This window comes from Colossoma macropomum, unplaced genomic scaffold (genome assembly GCF_904425465.1).
Source record: "Colossoma macropomum unplaced genomic scaffold, Colossoma_macropomum, whole genome shotgun sequence".
Classification (NCBI taxonomy): domain Eukaryota; kingdom Metazoa; phylum Chordata; class Actinopteri; order Characiformes; family Serrasalmidae; genus Colossoma; species Colossoma macropomum.
The window spans coordinates 7,090,076-7,108,868 of record NW_023494802.1 but is presented as its reverse complement, the minus strand read 5'-3'; the positions used below and the strand labels follow the sequence as shown (position 1 = coordinate 7,108,868).

At 39.1% G+C, this 18,793-nt stretch overlaps 1 protein-coding gene across 5 annotated transcripts in view; it reads left to right on the top strand.

Annotated features, from left to right (window-relative positions):
- The window catches only part of scn8aa (sodium channel, voltage gated, type VIII, alpha subunit a), a 70,478-nt gene that overhangs the window by 37,896 nt on the left and 13,789 nt on the right, over window positions 1-18,793 (top strand). For 3 of the 5 annotated variants that reach the window (XM_036592534.1, XM_036592532.1, XM_036592533.1), the window contains 13 exons: window positions 79-142; window positions 324-465; window positions 2,674-2,880; window positions 3,066-3,347; window positions 3,893-4,207; window positions 6,615-6,750; window positions 6,876-7,114; window positions 8,436-8,609; window positions 9,155-9,511; window positions 10,057-10,530; window positions 11,269-11,386; window positions 11,645-11,799; window positions 13,091-13,264. In XM_036592534.1, the coding sequence (XP_036448427.1) occupies window positions 79-142; window positions 324-465; window positions 2,674-2,880; window positions 3,066-3,347; window positions 3,893-4,207; window positions 6,615-6,750; window positions 6,876-7,114; window positions 8,436-8,609; window positions 9,155-9,511; window positions 10,057-10,530; window positions 11,269-11,386; window positions 11,645-11,799; window positions 13,091-13,264 (2,837 nt within the window). The remainder of the gene's footprint in view (window positions 1-78; window positions 143-323; window positions 466-2,673; window positions 2,881-3,065; window positions 3,348-3,892; window positions 4,208-6,614; window positions 6,751-6,875; window positions 7,115-8,435; window positions 8,610-9,154; window positions 9,512-10,056; window positions 10,531-11,268; window positions 11,387-11,644; window positions 11,800-13,090; window positions 13,265-18,793) is intronic. The other 2 variants (XM_036592535.1, XM_036592536.1) reach the window with 1 other exon arrangement.

The window sequence follows — 18,793 nt, the reverse complement described above, 5'->3', positions numbered from 1 at the left end:
AGTGGCTGGAAATGGACTAAACTCTAGTGCTCTTGCAAACATGTAATTAACTTAAGCTTTTTCTCTCTTTGTCATCAGCCAATTTTTACTTCATCCCTGGCAGTCTAGACGCTCTTTTATGTGGGAACAGCTCCGACTCTGGGTGAGTTAGTCTGTCCTGCTACTTCTTGTCTTTCAGCACAGCAAAGCCTCAATTCCAAACATACATTTCATCAAAAATGATTCTCTGATTATCCCTAAATGTTATGGAAGTGCTACATCTTATTTAAATGAGTCTGAATGCCAGAGAGATTAGTGCCATCTCATTATGTGTTTTTACTCAGTCGTTGTCCTGAGGGCTACACATGTATGAAGGCTGGGCGGAATCCTAACTATGGCTACACCAGCTTCGACAGCTTTGGCTGGGCTTTCCTGGCTCTTTTCCGACTCATGACGCAAGACTTCTGGGAGAACTTGTACCAGCTGGTAAGGGTCATGCTTTTCCCCTCAGCTGAAAGCTCGATCAGGCCTGTCTGTTTTCAGTGATATTAGTGACATCTTGATTTTCTAATGCCTACATTTCAAACATATGCTGTTTTAAAGTGTGAATTGGAGCGGTGTAAAAAATGTTATTTGCATATATTCTCTCATTTAGTACTAAGGATTTTTTAAAAAAAATGAGCATATATTTATATCTATATAATTATATGGTCTAAATATTTTGCTACTTCATATCCTTTCCAATGCAAAACATTCAAACTATCTGAATTTGCCTGTATGAAAGAGTCTGTCTCAGCTGTAGTTCTTTGTGTTCAGCCATTGCATTGAGCAGAAGGTTGCAGGCCACCCTGTAATAGCTGAAACACTTTAGAGTTGTACAGGAGTGACTGGGAGGAAGCATGAAATATTAACCTGCAGATTACAGTGCTGGCAGGCAAGCAGATGAGAAATGACTGTCAGATGGGAGCTTCTCAGCACATAGGCTACCCTATTTTTGGTCCATGCTCAGAATCCATGTTTTTAATATTCACCCACTTTTATTTTGTGCTCTCTTCCTGCCCCCTGCTCGTTTGTATTGTGCCGAGTTATATTTATTTCTTAATGATATGTTTGTTGTTCTGTAGCTTCTGTTATTTCGATATTTGGAGTTAAATGAGTTTCTTCTTAGAATCAGATGAGTTTCTCTGTTCATGTCGTCTTGATGCATGCAAATCTCTCTCAGTGCCTCAGTTATTCAGTATTTAGTTAACCATAACCATTATGTTCTTATAGTTAGTTAATCCAAATTGAAAAGAAAAAAAGGAATTTATTTATCATGAGAGCTTGAGTGTATGTTTGTTCCAGTCCCATATTCCCTCACAGCTGGTCAGCGTGATGCAGCGAGCTTCGCTGACTATTCTTGTGACCGCTGTGAAGTGCCTGCATAATGAATGTGCTGTGCGATGGCAGAACTGTCTCAGTGAGAGCAGTCCTGAGCTGTACTCTGCTCGCTCCACCTAACCTCTGCAGCAGTATGAGTGAGGTAGTCAGCTACCATCACTGAACATTAAAAACGCCCACCTCCTCTGACTGAACTAAATATTAGTTTATATTTTGCATCTTTATGCCCCGTTATAACTTAGTTACCGGTTACATGGGTCTTTGTAGGATGTTTAATTAATTTAAATTTTTAATTTGTGAGGTAGTATTAATCAATGTTATTTAATTTAGTTGTTTGTGAGGCATTATTTTTTTTGGTAAATTCGTAGAGCTTTAAGATTATATTCTGTATTCACATTCTGTTTCCACTGAAATATAAAATTGACATATTAAAATATACATTTGCCCAGTCACATTTTTTCCTCACTATTCTGACTATCTCTGGATTATTTTTTCCACTCTCCCTCACACTCCATCACCCCTGAGGGGGCAATGGCCCCCAATCTCGTCTGTATAATAGGACTGATGTATATGCATGCATGTAAAAGTAGGTCACAAAGAAGCAGTTGAGGCTCAGTATAATGAAAGGGTATTTGCATTCTCCAAAAGACAGTTTCTGGTAACAGTATCTCTGGATGCCTTGCACGATTTTCTCTATGTGGAATTTTAGACTTTTTATGTGTTTCCATCAGTAAGAAGTGCTTTAAGTCAGGTTTATTCTGTGTACTAATTCTCACATTAATGCTTTTGGCAGAACAATTTGTTCTTTTTTTCTGTTTTCATATTCCAATGCATGTTTGAAAATGCTAATTCAAATTTGCTTTTGAATTTGAAAAAAGTCACGAATAAGCAGCCATAAATGCTGCTGCAGACACATGTCACAGATTGTGAAAGAATTCTTTGAGTTAAAATCGTCGGTCTTTGAACATTTAATATGACATGCTCTGCAGCGACCGATTTACTGCCTCTGCAACCAGAGACAGCCTACAATACAAATTTAGTGCTGCTGCCATGACATACGTCTAAAAACAGCCAATAAGGAGCAGCATGAAATGAGGTGTGTGTATGTCCGAGAGATTATTAAAGTGATTTGAGTAAAAACTTAATGTAAATTAAAACCTCTTGTGCAGTGTGACGTACAGTAAACATATAAGACTGCTATAATCGCACAGGCTTTACTTCAAGTAGGGCCTAAACATAAATGTGGTGAGTGACAAGCTTTTGTCGTTTGATATGAATCTATGTGAAACTGAGACCCTATACTTTCTTTTACAGACTCTGCGGGCAGCTGGAAAAACCTACATGATTTTCTTTGTGCTGGTGATCTTTGTGGGTTCTTTTTACCTGGTGAATCTGATCCTGGCTGTGGTAGCCATGGCCTACGAGGAGCAGAATCAGGCCACCATGGAGGAAGCTGAGCAGAAAGAGGCTGAATTTAAAGCCATGCTGGAACAGCTTAAGAAACAGCAAGAGGAAGCCCAGGTCTGCTTTCAGTTTGCATAACTTATTGTATATTATGTATTGTTTATTTCTATGTAGAGCTTCTCTGATGCTACTAATAGCTGTAGTTTCAGTAATTGGTCATATTTAGTATTTGTGTTTCACACATCAAGATTTAGAATTACCCTTTGTGTATGGACTAACCCCAATCTTGGTGCCCTTGACAGGCGAATGCCATGGCAACTTCAGCAGGCACAGTATCGGAGGATGCAGTGGAGGATGATGGTGGGGGGAACCTGTCATGCAGCTCTTCGGAGATGTCCAAGCTCAGCTCCAAGAGTGCCAAGGAGCGGCGGAACCGTAAGAAGAAGTGGAAGCAGAAAGAACAAGACAAAGAAAAGGGAGACAGTGAGAAATTTGTTAAGTCTGAATCAGATGACGGCAGTAAGAGGAGTAGGTTCCGTTTCCCTGACAACCGTCTAGGTCGCAGGACCTCCATCATGAACCAGGTGAGCAAGACATCAGTGTGTGTGTGTGTTACATCAGAAGGTTATGCATACCAAATGGTTAACAAGTAAAAACAATTTTACTCATTTCAAGCGCTTGATGAAACTTATGCCCACGACATCAAAAAAGAAAACATGGAGGTCTAGAGGATCCTTTTTTTGCTGTATTAAAGGGCCCATATCCTACATTGTATAGTATTTTATTTTTCTCTCTGTAGTTCCTTATAAAATTATGTTTCTGTTCCAAAAACCATCAGTCCTTTTTGAGGTGGCCTTTTTTCAACCTTTCTCTATCCTTTATATTTATTAGAAAAGCTGTAGTTACTGTGCATTTGTGACAGATATATGTAAATGACTTCTTTGAATTGAATGTATATTGAATATTTGAGTGTTGAATTTTATTTTGACAACTCTTTTTTATGACACCCACTTCAACTAAACAGCCAATTAACAAACCCTCCCTAAATTGAAGTGTGTGTGTTAGATCAGGAAAACACAAATGTGGAGAGAATGGAGTCTCCTAACTCCTATCTTCCACTTTGCTCCAGTCTCTCCTCAGCATTCCTGCCTCACCCTTCTTGTCACGACATAACAGCAAGAGCAGCATCTTTAGCTTCAAGGGCCGCGGACGGGATGCGGGGTCCGAGAACGAATTTGCGGACGACGAGCACAGCACGGTGGAGGAGTGTGAGGAGCGACGCGGCTCGCTTTTTAGCCCATACCGCCGCAGCAGCTACAGCAGCTACCACGGCAAGCGCAATAGCACGGTGGACTGCAACGGGGTGGTGTCCCTGATCGGGCCTGGGCCTGGAGGACGCCTTCTGCCTGAGGTGATAATAGATAAGGCAGCTTCTGACGACAGCGTAAGGAAGGCTATGAGTAGATCAGTCTAGGCATGGACGTCTTTCCTTTTGGAGCCTTGGCTTTCTCCTCTCTCTCTCTCTTTCTCTCTTCATTTCTCTCTCTCCTTTTTGTTTTCTCATGCATTTGACTTTGGTAATTATTATTATTATTTTTTTTACTTTTTTTAACTCTCTAATTTACTGTTTTGTTTTGAAGCTCTGCTGTCGACAGCCTCACTATGCTGCCCCTCACCTAATTGAAACTGAAAAGGATGAAGTGAAATAAAACTAATCTTGCTGCTGAAGGAGCTGACAAAGACATATGAAACTCTTTAGTCATGTCTCATTAGTTATTTCTAATGTGCATGTGGGCATAAAATATTGGGTAGAATTTACATATTAGAAGTACAGTTAAATATATTTCCCTTTTCCCTATAATGAGTGTACAGTATGTTCTAATTGCATTTCATTACCCCCAGCTAATTATTGTCACAGATTTTTGTCCTTTATGTATGTCATTTATTCTGCACACCTATTTTTTTGTCTACGTAAATATTTATGTTTATATTTATGTTATTGTACAGTGCTGTGCAAAAGACTAGCTTCATTTATTTAATTTCCACTCAAATGAATGTTAAGTACAAAATATTAATTTGTCTAGAGATAATTCTGAGAAGGTAAGACTATATAGTAATCCACTTGCATAAGAAAGAGGAAAGTGTATTTCCAAAACTAGAGTTCAAAAAACTATTAAAAGATTCAGAGAGAATGGGTCTACTAACAATCGTGCGGCACCAAAACTCTCACCATCAGATAAACAGCATTTAAAGCTTTCATCTGTGAGAGAGGAGAAAATCACACTCTACTCTTGCTTCAGATCTGAAGAAATCCACACGTGTTTCTGTCCATCCTTCCATTGTGAGAAGACAACACAGTGGGTCTGAAAAGATGTGTAGCTGTCAGAAAGACTGATAAAAGAAAGTAAACAAAAAAGAAAAATTGAAAATCAAACAAAGACGTTGCTGCTGTTCTCAAAACAATGAACGATCCACCCCTGAGTTCAGATCTCAACATCATTGAATGTATTTTGGTTTGCTTGTATTGTAAGAAGCAGAAAATGCAACCAAGTTCTAAGACTGAACTTCTGAAGTGTGGGAAAATATCCCTGCAGATCTTTTTCAAAAAAACTGCAAGCAAGTTTCACAGAAAGGATGGAAACTGTAATAAGACGGTGTGATAAAGCTGTAGTAAAGGCAAAAATCTACACCATGGCCATTTTGACTGAAAATTAAAACAATAAAAAGGTCTCTTGTGCACCTTACTGTATTTAAATGTTGGAGTTTACGTCCATACCTCCTCTTTGAGTGATGATCTTCAACTCATTGCTTTTACGCTGAGAAATAATGTAATATTTTGTAATGTAATGTAATAATGTAATGTAATTTAAGATCCATTAATGGAAGTTACATTAAGATCCCAGTCTGCATGTGACAGAGCTCTTAAGTCATAGTGTTCCTGTTTCTCCAGTAATGCAGTCAGAGACAAGACTGGTGTGTGCGTGTGTGTGTGTGTGTGTGTGTGTGTGTGTGTGTGTGTGTGTGTTATGATGCAGAAGAGGACGGACAGGCTGTATAAAATGATAGCTTCCCATCTATACTACACCATTTTGTCAAAGTCACATCCTGTTAACTCCCTCTCATATTTCACTGTCTTTCTGGGTCTAGAGACAAAGCAGAGCTTCTTTTTCTTTTTATGTTTTTTCTTAGTTTTCCTTTTTTTCCTTTCTTGTTTCTTTTCTCTTTTTGTTCTGTCATCGATTTCTACTCCTTTGAATGGACAACAGCCTACTACTCTCTTTCCTCATTGTAGCTAGCATGGTAGTTTGCAATCCTTACAAATCTCTCAGAAGGCCCTTGTGTATCTAGCTGCAGCATGAAAGCGGACTGATGGATTATGGTGTCTATGATTTTTCCTCTCTGACTCTTCTGACTGAGTGCATGCTGATGCACGTTAACTGCCACCCCTCTGGCATCCTGGATGGTGCAATAACATGGAGTCTTCAGAAAAAAGGAGAGAGCGCGAGACAGAGATTTTGTTTTAAGTAGACAGATTTAATTAACTCAGGGTTTAACATGCTCTCAAGACAAATATCTTTAGGTCTCAGGCATCTGTGCACCATGGTGAAGAGTCTCTGTAAAGAAACACACAGCTGTCTTTAGCTAATCTCCTCTCCTCTGCCTGAAGCTCACATGATGTTGCTCTAATTGTATTAAAATGACTATTTAACTGACTTTACTGATCTTAAAGTGATCTTCTTCTAACCATTTTTTCTTTGCTCCTGTGATGCAGTTTTAATGTCCACCCATTAGTAATGCTCTGTTTTTTTTCTGAATGGTTTTATTAAACCTCATTGTTTTTCCCCTAACAGCCAACGACTGATGTTGAGATTAAGAAGAAACTCTCAGGTTCTCTAATGGTTTCTATGGACCAACTCAACGCTTCTTTTGGACGCAAAGAACGGGCAAACAGCGTCATGAGCGTTATCACCAACACATTAGTAGAGGGTAGCCTAACTTTTTTAGTTTGTTTATTTTGCTATTTGTATTGATAGCTAAGATAAGAATGTGCACAAGATGTACAGGATCACTCAAAATTATTTGGTGTCTCAATATATCCTCTTTGTTTATAGAACTGGAAGAATCTCAAAGGAAGTGTCCGCCATGTTGGTACAAATTTGCAAACGTCTTTCTTATCTGGGAGTGCTGCCCCATCTGGCTGAAGATCAAAGAGATTGTGAACCTGATTGTGATGGACCCGTTTGTTGACTTGGCCATCACCATATGTATCGTCCTCAACACTCTCTTCATGGCTATGGAGCACTATCCAATGACTCCACACTTCGAGCACGTGTTGTCTGTGGGCAATCTGGTGAGGATTATGAAATCAGCTTCTTGCGCTGGTTTCTTGCGCTTAGGTGTTGTTTCTTTTTTTCTTCTAAGGGTCTAGTAATTAAGATATCTGGAACTGTCCAGTCACTGGATTAAAGAGTCTCCTTTCCCCAAGGCTTACTCCTTTAGAGTCTATAGGGATGCCACTTTTTCCATGTTCTCTTTCTTTTTCTCACACACATGCACCATCCTCTGTCTGCAGCCTGATTGAGAAACAGTGCTATAGATTGAGGCAGTACTCAAAGCCTGGTGGGGGGCCGCATTAATATTTCATGTTGCTTGATCGATGAGTGGCTCTAAAATGGTGCCTAATATTCAAACCTGTGCAGTTTCCTGCTCCTGTGTTCTTGAATAATGCTGCTCATAGCTCAAAGACACACTTTATATTTAACGTGACTGTCTTGACTTTTTTCACTGTCTCTCTTTCTCTCTCTCTCTTTCTTTCTCTCACGTACACAAGCACGCAAACACTATTGATCACACTGTTTTTCACCTCAAGACACATGCAGGACATGATTTGTACTGCGTTACCAGGATTGATATACTGTAGGTAATAAATCCACACTGTCAGTGTAACCTATATTGGCCACAGGTCATGGCTGTTCTTATCACAAGCTACTATACAGAACATATGACCTGCTTCGTAGTCACTTAACACACAGAATGTACATTTACACTGAGTCCATGTTAACCTGAATGATTCTCCAGAATCCAGCGACATGTTTTCATAGTCATTTTTGACATTTGACGTTAATGCTGATGCTAATGCACAAGTCGTTTGTTACTTTGAGACAGACAGTTTCTGTCTGGCAAGTAGTTAAACATTAGGCTGTATTTGCATTGATGGCATACGAAGGTTAGTTAGCCAGCGACCAGGCTGTGTCCAGGCAGGGGACAGTGTGACTCATCCTCCCTGGCCCAGCTCAGGTCCCCTGGAGTCAAGGCCACCCTGATTGCTGTTCTTGCTTGGGACTTTGTAACCAAAAATGTCCTTCAGTACTCTGTCTGACAGTACTGTTGCACTTCCCTAGATGATGTTTACAGCCCTCTCTTTGTTCATATATACTGATTAAAAGCCGTTTGTGTTTTATGCCACGTTTCTCCCATTAGCCAGATATGTAGATATGTTACAAAGACCAGTGGTTTCGGACTGTCTCTTACTCTGCGCCTGGGCCTGTTATGAGTGGCTTAATTTTACACCATTTGGCACCTTAAACTAGCACATAACCATTATGCATTAGCAGATTGATGCTTTATGCACCAGTGAAAACGAGTTTCTGAAACTGCTGTATCTTTTACAGGTGTTTACAGGAATCTTCACTGCTGAAATGTTTGCCAAGCTGGTTGCTATGGACCCGTACTATTACTTCCAGGAGGGCTGGAACATCTTTGATGGCTTTATTGTGAGCCTGAGCTTGATGGAACTTGGGTTGGCCAATGTGGAAGGCCTTTCCGTGCTGAGATCATTCCGATTGGTAAACATATTCCTACTGCATACTGTGTACTAGGGTTGTACGTTTTACTGCTGAATGGTAAAATAATTACTACTGTTCTGACAAAATATCCCTATACTGTATCCAGTAGATGTGTAATAGTGCATCATGACACTGTGATACTATGATGCAAAATATGACAGTTAGCATCATGGAGATATGGCAATGCGTGGCAAATGGGAATTCTGTTAATTATGCCACTTACTGCAAATGCACAAATGAACACCAGAAATCACAAACAACCATCAATTAGTAACACACTCCTGAAGGTTGATGTTAAATGCCCCAGTTGTGCAACACATAGAATATAGTCACTTAATTCAAAATTTGTTCAAAATATCATGCCAGTATGGAATTGTGAACCCAGTACCACTAACTGAATCAAATTCTGGGTTGAGTGTATCATTGTTGATGTTTGATATTATGATATGTTTATAGATCATGCTCTGTGAGCTGACTTTAATAATCACTTGATTCCTCTTCTCTTTGTTCTCTTCACTGTTTGCCGTTTTCCTACCCACCCTCAGCTAAGAGTATTCAAGCTGGCCAAGTCTTGGCCCACTCTGAACATGCTGATAAAGATCATTGGGAACTCAGTAGGAGCTCTGGGGAACTTGACTCTTGTGTTGGCCATCATCGTCTTCATCTTCGCTGTGGTGGGCATGCAGCTATTTGGGAAGAGCTATAAGGACTGCGTGTGTAAGATTGCTCAGGACTGTGAGCTGCCACGCTGGCACATGAATGACTTCTTTCACTCCTTCTTGATTGTATTCCGTGTACTGTGTGGAGAGTGGATTGAGACTATGTGGGACTGCATGGAGGTGGCAGGACAAGCCATGTGTCTCATCGTCTTTATGATGGTCATGGTCATTGGAAACTTAGTGGTAAGAGCTTAGAGTGAAGTCCTAATGCAGCTATGAAAAGTGTTGATTAAAAGTTATTATTGAAGTGCAGATACGTTTCAAAATGTATATTTTAGTGTCCATTCGGTGCCTTTCTTTCTCTTTGTGTTAAAGAGTGCAGTTTGGTTTGCTTAGTGTGAGGATGCACCAAGATGAGAATTGTGGGCCAATGCCAGTAACCAATATTTTTTATGTACATATTTGCTGACACCCATGTTGATAAATAAACATTTATATATAAAATGCAGAATTTGGGACTAAATCTACCTGGATTAGCATTACAGAGAAATTTAGTATTTACTGTAGAGGGCTACAGATGCAGTAAAATGAATAAAATCAAGAAATTTTAGCGTACAATCCCAGAAACACCTAAAATTATGCTCTTCTGGAGCACAGTAAATATGTCACCATCTGCTGCTACTGATGTGATTCCAATATCATTTTGCATCCCTTGTATAGTACGGGGTTAAATAGTAAGTGCATCATGACTTAGCTATGTTGTATCTGTGTTCTGTGTGGCTCCTCAGGTGTTGAATCTGTTCCTTGCCTTGCTACTGAGCTCCTTCAGTGCAGACAACCTTGCAGCTACTGATGATGATGGAGAGATGAATAACCTACAAATCGCTGTGAACCGCATCAAGTTTGGCATTGCTTGGGTCAAGGCCAAAGTGCGGCAGCTGGTGGGCATCATCCTCAGGAGAAAGGTCACAGACGAGGCCAAGCCCCTGGATGAACTATATGACAGAAAGCTTAACTGCATTGCCAACCACACAGGTGTGGACATCAATCGCGATCTGGACTACCAGAAGAATGGCAATGGCACCACCAGTGGCATAGGCAGCAGTGTGGGCAAATACATGATCGATGAAGACCACATGTCTTTCATCCACAACCCCAACCTGACTGTGTGTGTTCCCATCGCTGTAGGAGAGTCAGACTTTGAGAATCTGAACACTGAGGACTTCAGTAGCGAATCAGAGGCTGAGGGCAGCAAAGATGGGGTAAGTGTTAGGGTAAACTGTACTGTGAGTAAAATTAGACCTGTGTTTGTGTGTTGAGGGGCAGTCATGTGGATGTAGCAGCAGGTTTATCATAATAAATTAAAATGAAAATGGAAACTAAAACTATTAAAGAAAAAACATTTTTTATAAAATGAAATACAAACACAAGTTATTTCAAAAACTTAAATGATTAGAAATTCAATTAAAACTCTTTGTAATCGTATAAGATGGCGTTTTCTTGCTGTGATGAGAAAAGAATCACTGGGCCCATATATAAAAATATAGCAGATGAGTAATTTCTTAACCTCTGTATTACTGGTTTGAACAATGTGCTATGGCTACTAAAACTAAGGTATATAAAAAAATGAATTATGTACTATCATTTGTAAATAACTAAAATTAACTAAATGTACGTAGACATAAAGTTTGCATTAAGTCACACCCATATAAGCCAGGTGAGCAGGAAGCTGATGCCACTGTGATGCAGATGCTACTGGCTGAAACAAAATACTTCTGTCTATTGATTTGACCTCAAAAGTAAAAGCTTGGCATAGCTGATAGGTAATGTTTATCATTGTCCTTCTACTGGATATTAGTTACAAGGCAGATTGATTTATATTATGTCACTGTTACAATACAGTACTTGGTGTTTTATCAATCACACCTGATAGTTTTGTGCTTTTCCTTTAAGTTCATATGATTAATATAGCATGACCTAACCTTGTTTTCCTCTGTTAGCTGGATGACAGCAGTTCGTCAGAAGGCAGCACTATAGATATTAAACCAGAGATAGAGGAAGCTGTGGTAGTGGAAGCAGTGGAAGAGTATTTGGACCCAGAGCCCTGCTGGACTGAAGGTAGCACTTAACTAGTTAACATATTCATACATAAATTCACACAGTTGAATCATTGTAATCCTTGTCATGCATGTATTTAGCTCTTAGAGAAGCTACATGAACAAAAAACTTTTTGCACTGAATTTATGGTTGATGGTGCTGAATTTATTCATGTTTTTTCACTATTTGTAATATTTTTTAATGGTTCCCTAAAATGCATCACGTAGCAGCTAAATGTGCTGGTGACTGAGTGGCTAAGCAAATCTTTCTGTTTGGCAGCTTGTGTTGCACGCTACAAGTGCTGCGATGTGTCCATCACGGAAGGCTGGGGAAAATACTGGTGGTATCTCCGGAAGACCTGCTATCTCATTGTGGAACACAACTGGTTTGAAACCCTCATCATCTTCATGATTCTGCTTAGTAGTGGAGCCTTGGTGAGTTTACACACACAAGCATGTGCACCTCTACAAACAAAACTGTGCTGGCTCAAATTTCTTTATTCATTTGTCAGCTTTTGCAGTTTGAAATGTTATAGTGTGAACCATAATTCTGTCATTAAGTGAAAGGGTAAAAATGCACAGGCCATTCTGTGATGCGAAGCGCACTCAATCTGAAGTGATCTGGAGCCTGAAACGTGCTGCTGTGTTATGCGATTAATGGACTGTACCATTTATCAAATCAGGGATCTATTTCTGTTGCTGGCAAGGCACTTCCCCTTTGCACCACTAATGTAGCCAAAATAGGAACATAATGGAATTCAGGAACCGTGCCTTACTGGCTGATGCTGCTTATTGTTTTATACCCACAAAACTGTATTGATTTTTAATTATATAGACTACTGTGCAAAAGTCAGCAATCACCTTCATATATGTAATTTCCAGTCAAAATGGCCATTACAAGTTATTAATTTTTCAGCATCAGGAAAAAACAGAAAACATATTTAACATAAAACAGAAACATCTACAACTAAACATAACATCAAATTAATCAGTATTTAGAATATTCACGCTTTGCCTTTACTACAGCTTCCATTGTTTTTGGGAGACTTCTGTGTTTTTTTAAAGAAATCTGCAGAGATATTTTTCCACACTTCCAAAGTTTGGTCTTAGAAGTTGGTTGCATTTTCTGCTTTTTCGCAATCCAAGTAATCCCAATTACAAATTTAGACTCATCAGCCCATAAACACTTACTCCATATCTCAGATGTCAAGTTTTGGTGTTGTAGTGCAAACACAACAACACCAAATAGCAGCTCCACTTCCTTTCAGACCCATAGTGTGAAGTTGTCTTCTCACAATGGAAGGATGGACAGAAACGCTTGTGTATTGTTTGAGATCTGAATCAAGAGTGGAGCTTGATTTTCTCCTCTCTCTCAAAGCTGATTTAAGTGCTGATCAGTTTTGCTAGTCTGCTAGGTTTTGCACAGATATTAAGAGTTCCATTTTTTCTATATCGTTTAATATTTTTTGAACTCCAGTTTTGGAAACTCCTGTTTTTTCACACGATGCAGATCCGAAAAAAAATAAACAAAATATGTTCTCTGACTTCTGCACAGTGCTACGCATGCTTTTTCCCATTTTGTTCCCCTGCTTTACTGATAACCCCCAGTAACCCCCACCCATATTTTTTCCAGCGAGCGTGGGCCCTAATGTATCAGATTAGATCATGTTTTTTCAGAGTTCACTCACAGCCAGTGCCTAAGTGCTATTGTGCACTCTCCATGCAGGCCTTTGAAGATGTGTACATTGAGCAGAGGAAGACTATTCGGATCATCCTGGAGTACGCTGACAGGGTGTTCACCTATATCTTTATCCTGGAGATGCTGCTTAAATGGGTGGCTTATGGCTTTGTGAAGTACTTCACCAATGCCTGGTGCTGGCTGGACTTCTTCATTGTGGATGTAAGTCTGCCTCCATGTCATTTAATGGTTGTTGATTGGCAGTGATATTGTATGATTGCTTTACACATACACACCTTGTTGATCAGACTTTGACCTACCGACATATATAAGATGATGTAAGCAGGGCATAATTTATGGCTGTGGAGTCTATAGTAAGATTAAGTATATGTTTTTATGTAGATCATGTTATTTGGTTTTGTGAACATATATTTAATGACGTACTAGTAATATGTTTATGTGCTTTTACCAGCACCAAATCCTTGAGCATGTTGTTCCAGTCGTTTGGACTGGGCTTTGGAAGATTTCTAGCCTTCTAATATCTGATAATGATACATTTTCAGCAGCTCAGACATCAATGAAAGTATCAACAGTGCATGTTGATAGAAATGCCAATGTTGGAGCCTGTCACATTCAGGGAGACTTTAGAAAGGGCTTAAAATAGCTGAAAATATTGCTGTGGTGTCTTTGAGCTGTCAGTTTAAGTGGAAAGTGGTGTAGCAGGGGAGATGAGAAACTTTATCACAAATATCTGCTCTGTGTCTGCTGTTGCCATGCAGATGTAGTGAGCCTTATGTGAAGTCAAGCACACGGTGGCTCTCAGGATTTTTCAGCAAGGTGTGACTGTGTTGGGCAAAATCATATGAAAGGAGAAACTGAATATAGTATGTGATAGAGTGTAATGGTATGCAGAGGTGACATGTAATGAGAGCTAATCAGTAATTCTGTCAGGAGTCATTGCACTGAGCAGGAAACCTGTGTTTTATCTATAGACTCACAGGCTTCTCACCCATGCATAACCATGAAAATGTTTTACTTCTCTGTGCTACTGAGATGCTTGAATATTTAAAACAATTCTCTGCTAAAGTACTTCCAGATCCTATGTTACTAGCAAAGAATTGTATACTCTTGTATATTTCCCTTCTTTTTTGTGATTTACATGTTTAAAAACAAATAAATAAAAATAAATAAATTGCAAGGGTTTGTGTTAGCATCAAAAAACAACACAAGCCATAGTCAGTCATCAATAACAAGGATTATTGATATAATATTCAAGCACTCAGCCCTACAAGATTCTTGTTCTGAAACCTGTATGTGTATTTGTGTCTGTGTATCGTCTAATGCAGTGTATAATGAAGATGTGTCTCCGGACTGACCTCATTCTTAGCCCTCATTGTGAGAGACCCTCCAAGTGTTATGCATTTCTGTGTCAATTCACAAGAGCAGGGCTCTTAAAGTGTATACAGAAATGTGTGTATAATTCCCTTAGATCAGAGGTCTCAGACTACCGGTGACAGCTTTGTACAGCCCATCACATTTTTACAATTAACAACACATTTTCATTTTTGAATGCTGCACATATTGTTATTTAGCTATAAATAGCTAAATTTAGCTATAAGTAGCTTAGCTGTTACACTAATTTAGATTAAATCTGCCTTTTCCTATTCATTCATGATGTGGTAGATACAGCATGTCAGAATTAAGAATGAATGGAATTGTCAAATGAATCCTCTACAAACACAAATTTAACTACTTTTTTGCCAATACCTCACTCGCAATAACTTTACTTGTGTTCAGCAGGAACAATAATGTTGTCCAATAAGGACTCAATAAGAGTACAATTTAAGTTTTTTGGTTTAAATACTAAAATGTTTATAATAAATAAACCGTTACTACTGCTAATACTAGTAATAATAATAAATACTATTTTACTTATTTTTACTATTAGTAGTAGTAGTAGTTGTTGTGGTTTGTCAATTGACTAAGATGCACTTAAAAGAGTGTATTTTATGTATTTAAAATTCATCCTTTTTTGAGACCTCTCTTAGATCATTTTTTAAGTTTTCAAAAAACTTTGTTTGATGTGACGACCTGCTGTACCTACAGAGGGTGTGGGTTTTGGTAGTAGTCTAGATGTAAATGCACTAAATTGCTATATTTAAAGCACTTAGAGGTCGACTTCACAGTAAGGGACCTGGGACAATCTTGTATGGGTGTGTCATGGTGCCTGTCTGCTTCTCTCATGATGTTTAGATGTTTTATGATTACAATTAAAATATGCATTTTCTGTGTGTGTGTGTGTGTGTGTGTGAGCGGGTGTGGGTTTTGTGTGATTGTGTGCTCTGACCTTGTTCCTGATCTAACTGCCTTTCAGCAGAGCCCATCAGTCCCAACACTCTGTTCCAGACTTAGACTGTGCAGGACAGGTTGGAGAGTTGGTGTGACAGATATTGGATTGACCACCAAGATGACATATGAAACATTGAAACTGAGAAATTGTTTTTTGAAAAATATATGCCCATTTTGAATTTAAAACAAGCAACACATTTCAAAAAAGTTGGGACAGATGCAACAAAAGACTAGTAAAGCTGTATAATGCTAAAAAACACAAATAATTAGATTAATTGGCAGCTTGTCAGTAACATGACTGTATATTAAAAAGCATCCCAGAGAAGTTGAGTCTTTCAGAAGTAAAGATGGGGAGGGGTTCATCACTTGGTGAAAGACTGTGCAGGCAAATAGTGTAACAAATCAAGAATAACATGTCCCAGCGTAAAATAGCCTTGGGGATGTCATCATCTACAGTACATAATATCCTTAAAAGATTCAGAGAATCTGGAGAAATCTCTGTACGCAAGAGACAAGGCCAGAAACCAATATTGGCTTGCTGTGATCTTCAGGCCCTCTGGTGGCACTGCATTAAACACAGACAAAATTCTGTACTGGAAATCACTGAATGGGCTCAGGAAGACTTCTGAAAACCACTGTCTGTGGACACAGTTCATCACTACATCCACAAATGCAAGTTAAAATTCTACCATGCAAAGAAGAAACAGGATCCAGAAACACCACCACCTTCTCTGGGCCAGTTCATTTAAGATGAACTGAGGCAAAATGGAAAAGTGTCCTGTGGTCCGACGAATCAACATTTTAAATTCTTTTTGGAAATCATGGGTTTTACATCCTTCTGACTACCACACGGGTGACTTGCACATCCATGAAGACACCATTAATGCTGAATGATATATACAGGTTTTGGTGAAGCAGGTTTTGTCCAGACGCCGTCTTTTTCAGTGAAGGCCTTGCTTATTTCAGCAAGACGATGTCAAATCACATTCTGCACATATTACATCGCCATGGCTCTATAGTAAAAGAGTCCCTCCTGCAGTCCAGACCTTTCACCTGTTAAAAACATTTGCCTCATTATGAAATGAAAAATATGACAAAGAAGATCCTGAATTGTTCAGAGGGTGAAATCCTATATCATGTAAGAATTGGAAAATGTTTTTCCTTAGTTCCCAAACGCTTACAGAGTGTTGTTAAAAGAAGAGGTGATAAAACACAGTGGTAAACATCCCCCTATCTCAACTTTTTTGTTGTAGCCATATATTTGGGCATATGTTTTTCAAAACACAATAACATTTTTCAGTTTCAACATTTGTTGTCTTCGTACTATTTTCAATAAACACAGCATGTAAATGATTTGTATATCATTGCATTTGGTTTTATTTACATTTTGCATAGCGCCCACCTTTTTTGGAAACACGGTTGTAATTGTAGGTACATAGTTTAATTGATTCTTACTGTTAGGCAGTAGTGTAACTTATCTATGTAGTGTAAATGACACCATAATTCATGCTAGGATCCTGTTTCAGTACATTTTTCTAACATGCCCTTGCCAACTTAGACTTACTACTCAGAAGTGCATCACACCTGTATTACACAAGTGGCTACTCACAGCACAAGTGGAGGCGAGAAGTGGAATTTTAAATTGAAACGCCCTTAGCTAGCTAATTGGCTAGTCCTACAAACTTTGTAACGCAGAAAGTTTTTTAAAGATTTCTGAATGTGAATACATTTTCAGAATAATTGCTTTGCCTTTTCCTTTTTGGTGTTGTAAGCCATGTAGCCTTTTGCTTGCTAACTAGCAAGGTAGCAGAATAATAATGTTGTACCAGCAGTCATGTATAACAGAAGGAGTAGTTTGCGACCTACATCCAGGTCGGAAAATCCCTTAAGGGGAAACAGCAAGGTGAAGTTGACAAGGGCTTGTTAAAAACAAAATTGGAATGGGCGGTAAAAGACATGAAGTTAAAAAAAAGAAAAAAACATTTCTTAGTGTTCCATACTACCCCTGCAGTGTCATCAACTATTTTAGCTGATGGGACTTGTAGTCCTGTGTATACTCTCCTGCAACTTGGGGTAGTTGGGAGGAACTACATTTCCCAAGCTGGATAAAGAGTGCTATCCACCCTGTCCCACCCACACCTACTTGTGTTTTGGGAATATATGAGGTAGAGTGCTGAGATGTAAAGATGTTGGGGACATGCGGCAAACGGTGAGTGTGGCCTCGACATCAGCCATCGCTCTGCCGTGGTTCTGCTTCGTGTCCTGTCTGTGCCCTGTTCCTCTGCTGTCCTGTGCTGTGCTTTTGACACTGTGCTGCTCAGAGGGGCTTCAACAAAGAGACCACCATCATGTCCAGCATGCTTTTCTGTGTAACAGTCTTCCTTTCCCTATCTGTATTTATATGTATTTCATCCCTCATTCAGTTTACTACCTTTCTGCTCATGCCATTGTCTTTTTAAGCTCATATTTCTATTTTTCAGTTTATGAGTGGTGAGGGAATGTGTTAAAACTGTTTTGTATATCCTAAATAAAATTAATAGTTTTCATTTGGTGATTCTATCAATTTACACAGTATCATTGAGTTACTGATCAAGAAAAGTCATCATGGCACTTGCTGTGATTACAGAAATCGAACATATCCAAAGTTGCATAGCAGTCTGAACAGGTCAGACAACTGATAGTCAAAAGCTACTTAACATACGAATGAGTGTGATTGGTGTGAGTATGGTTCATCAGTCATTTGGCTTATGTTTGGATTACACTTGAATTTCGTTTGCTTCTTTTTATGTTCCTTTTTGTTTTAGTTCCCTGTCTTCATTCGGCCACAGCCACCCATCTCATTGACCTTGCCTTGCAGAGTGAGAGCGTTGGCACATGAGGAAAACTAGAGCTGTGGGGCCATCCCGACTGGCTCAGGGGCCCGGGCCCTCCGTAGAGGGGCCCTCCACGGGCTCAGACTGAGGCTAAAGGTGACAATTACCTGCAAAGATCCAACCTTTAGATGAAGGTGAAAGCTTTATGAGCTAAAGGTTCTAAGGTAGAAAAGTTGTGCAGCTGCTGCTACAGAGGATTTTAGACATTTAGGAGAAAATTGTTGTGTAACCATTTTAATGTCTTTATGTTGTTGGTAACATCAGCAGTTGTTTTCAGCCCCAGTCTGAAAGATTTCATGCAATTTACCTTTTTTGCATTTTTCCTGTTGTACCTCACCCAACATCTTGTGTATTAATTAACAAATAGATAATTAGCTAATGAGTTGAATCCGGTATGTTGGAGTAGGGAAAACACAAAAAATGCATTAAATAGGACTGGGTCTGGGAACCACTGTCATAAAGACTAATATTTTGATATATATACATATATATATATATATATATATATATATATATATATATAGCTAGA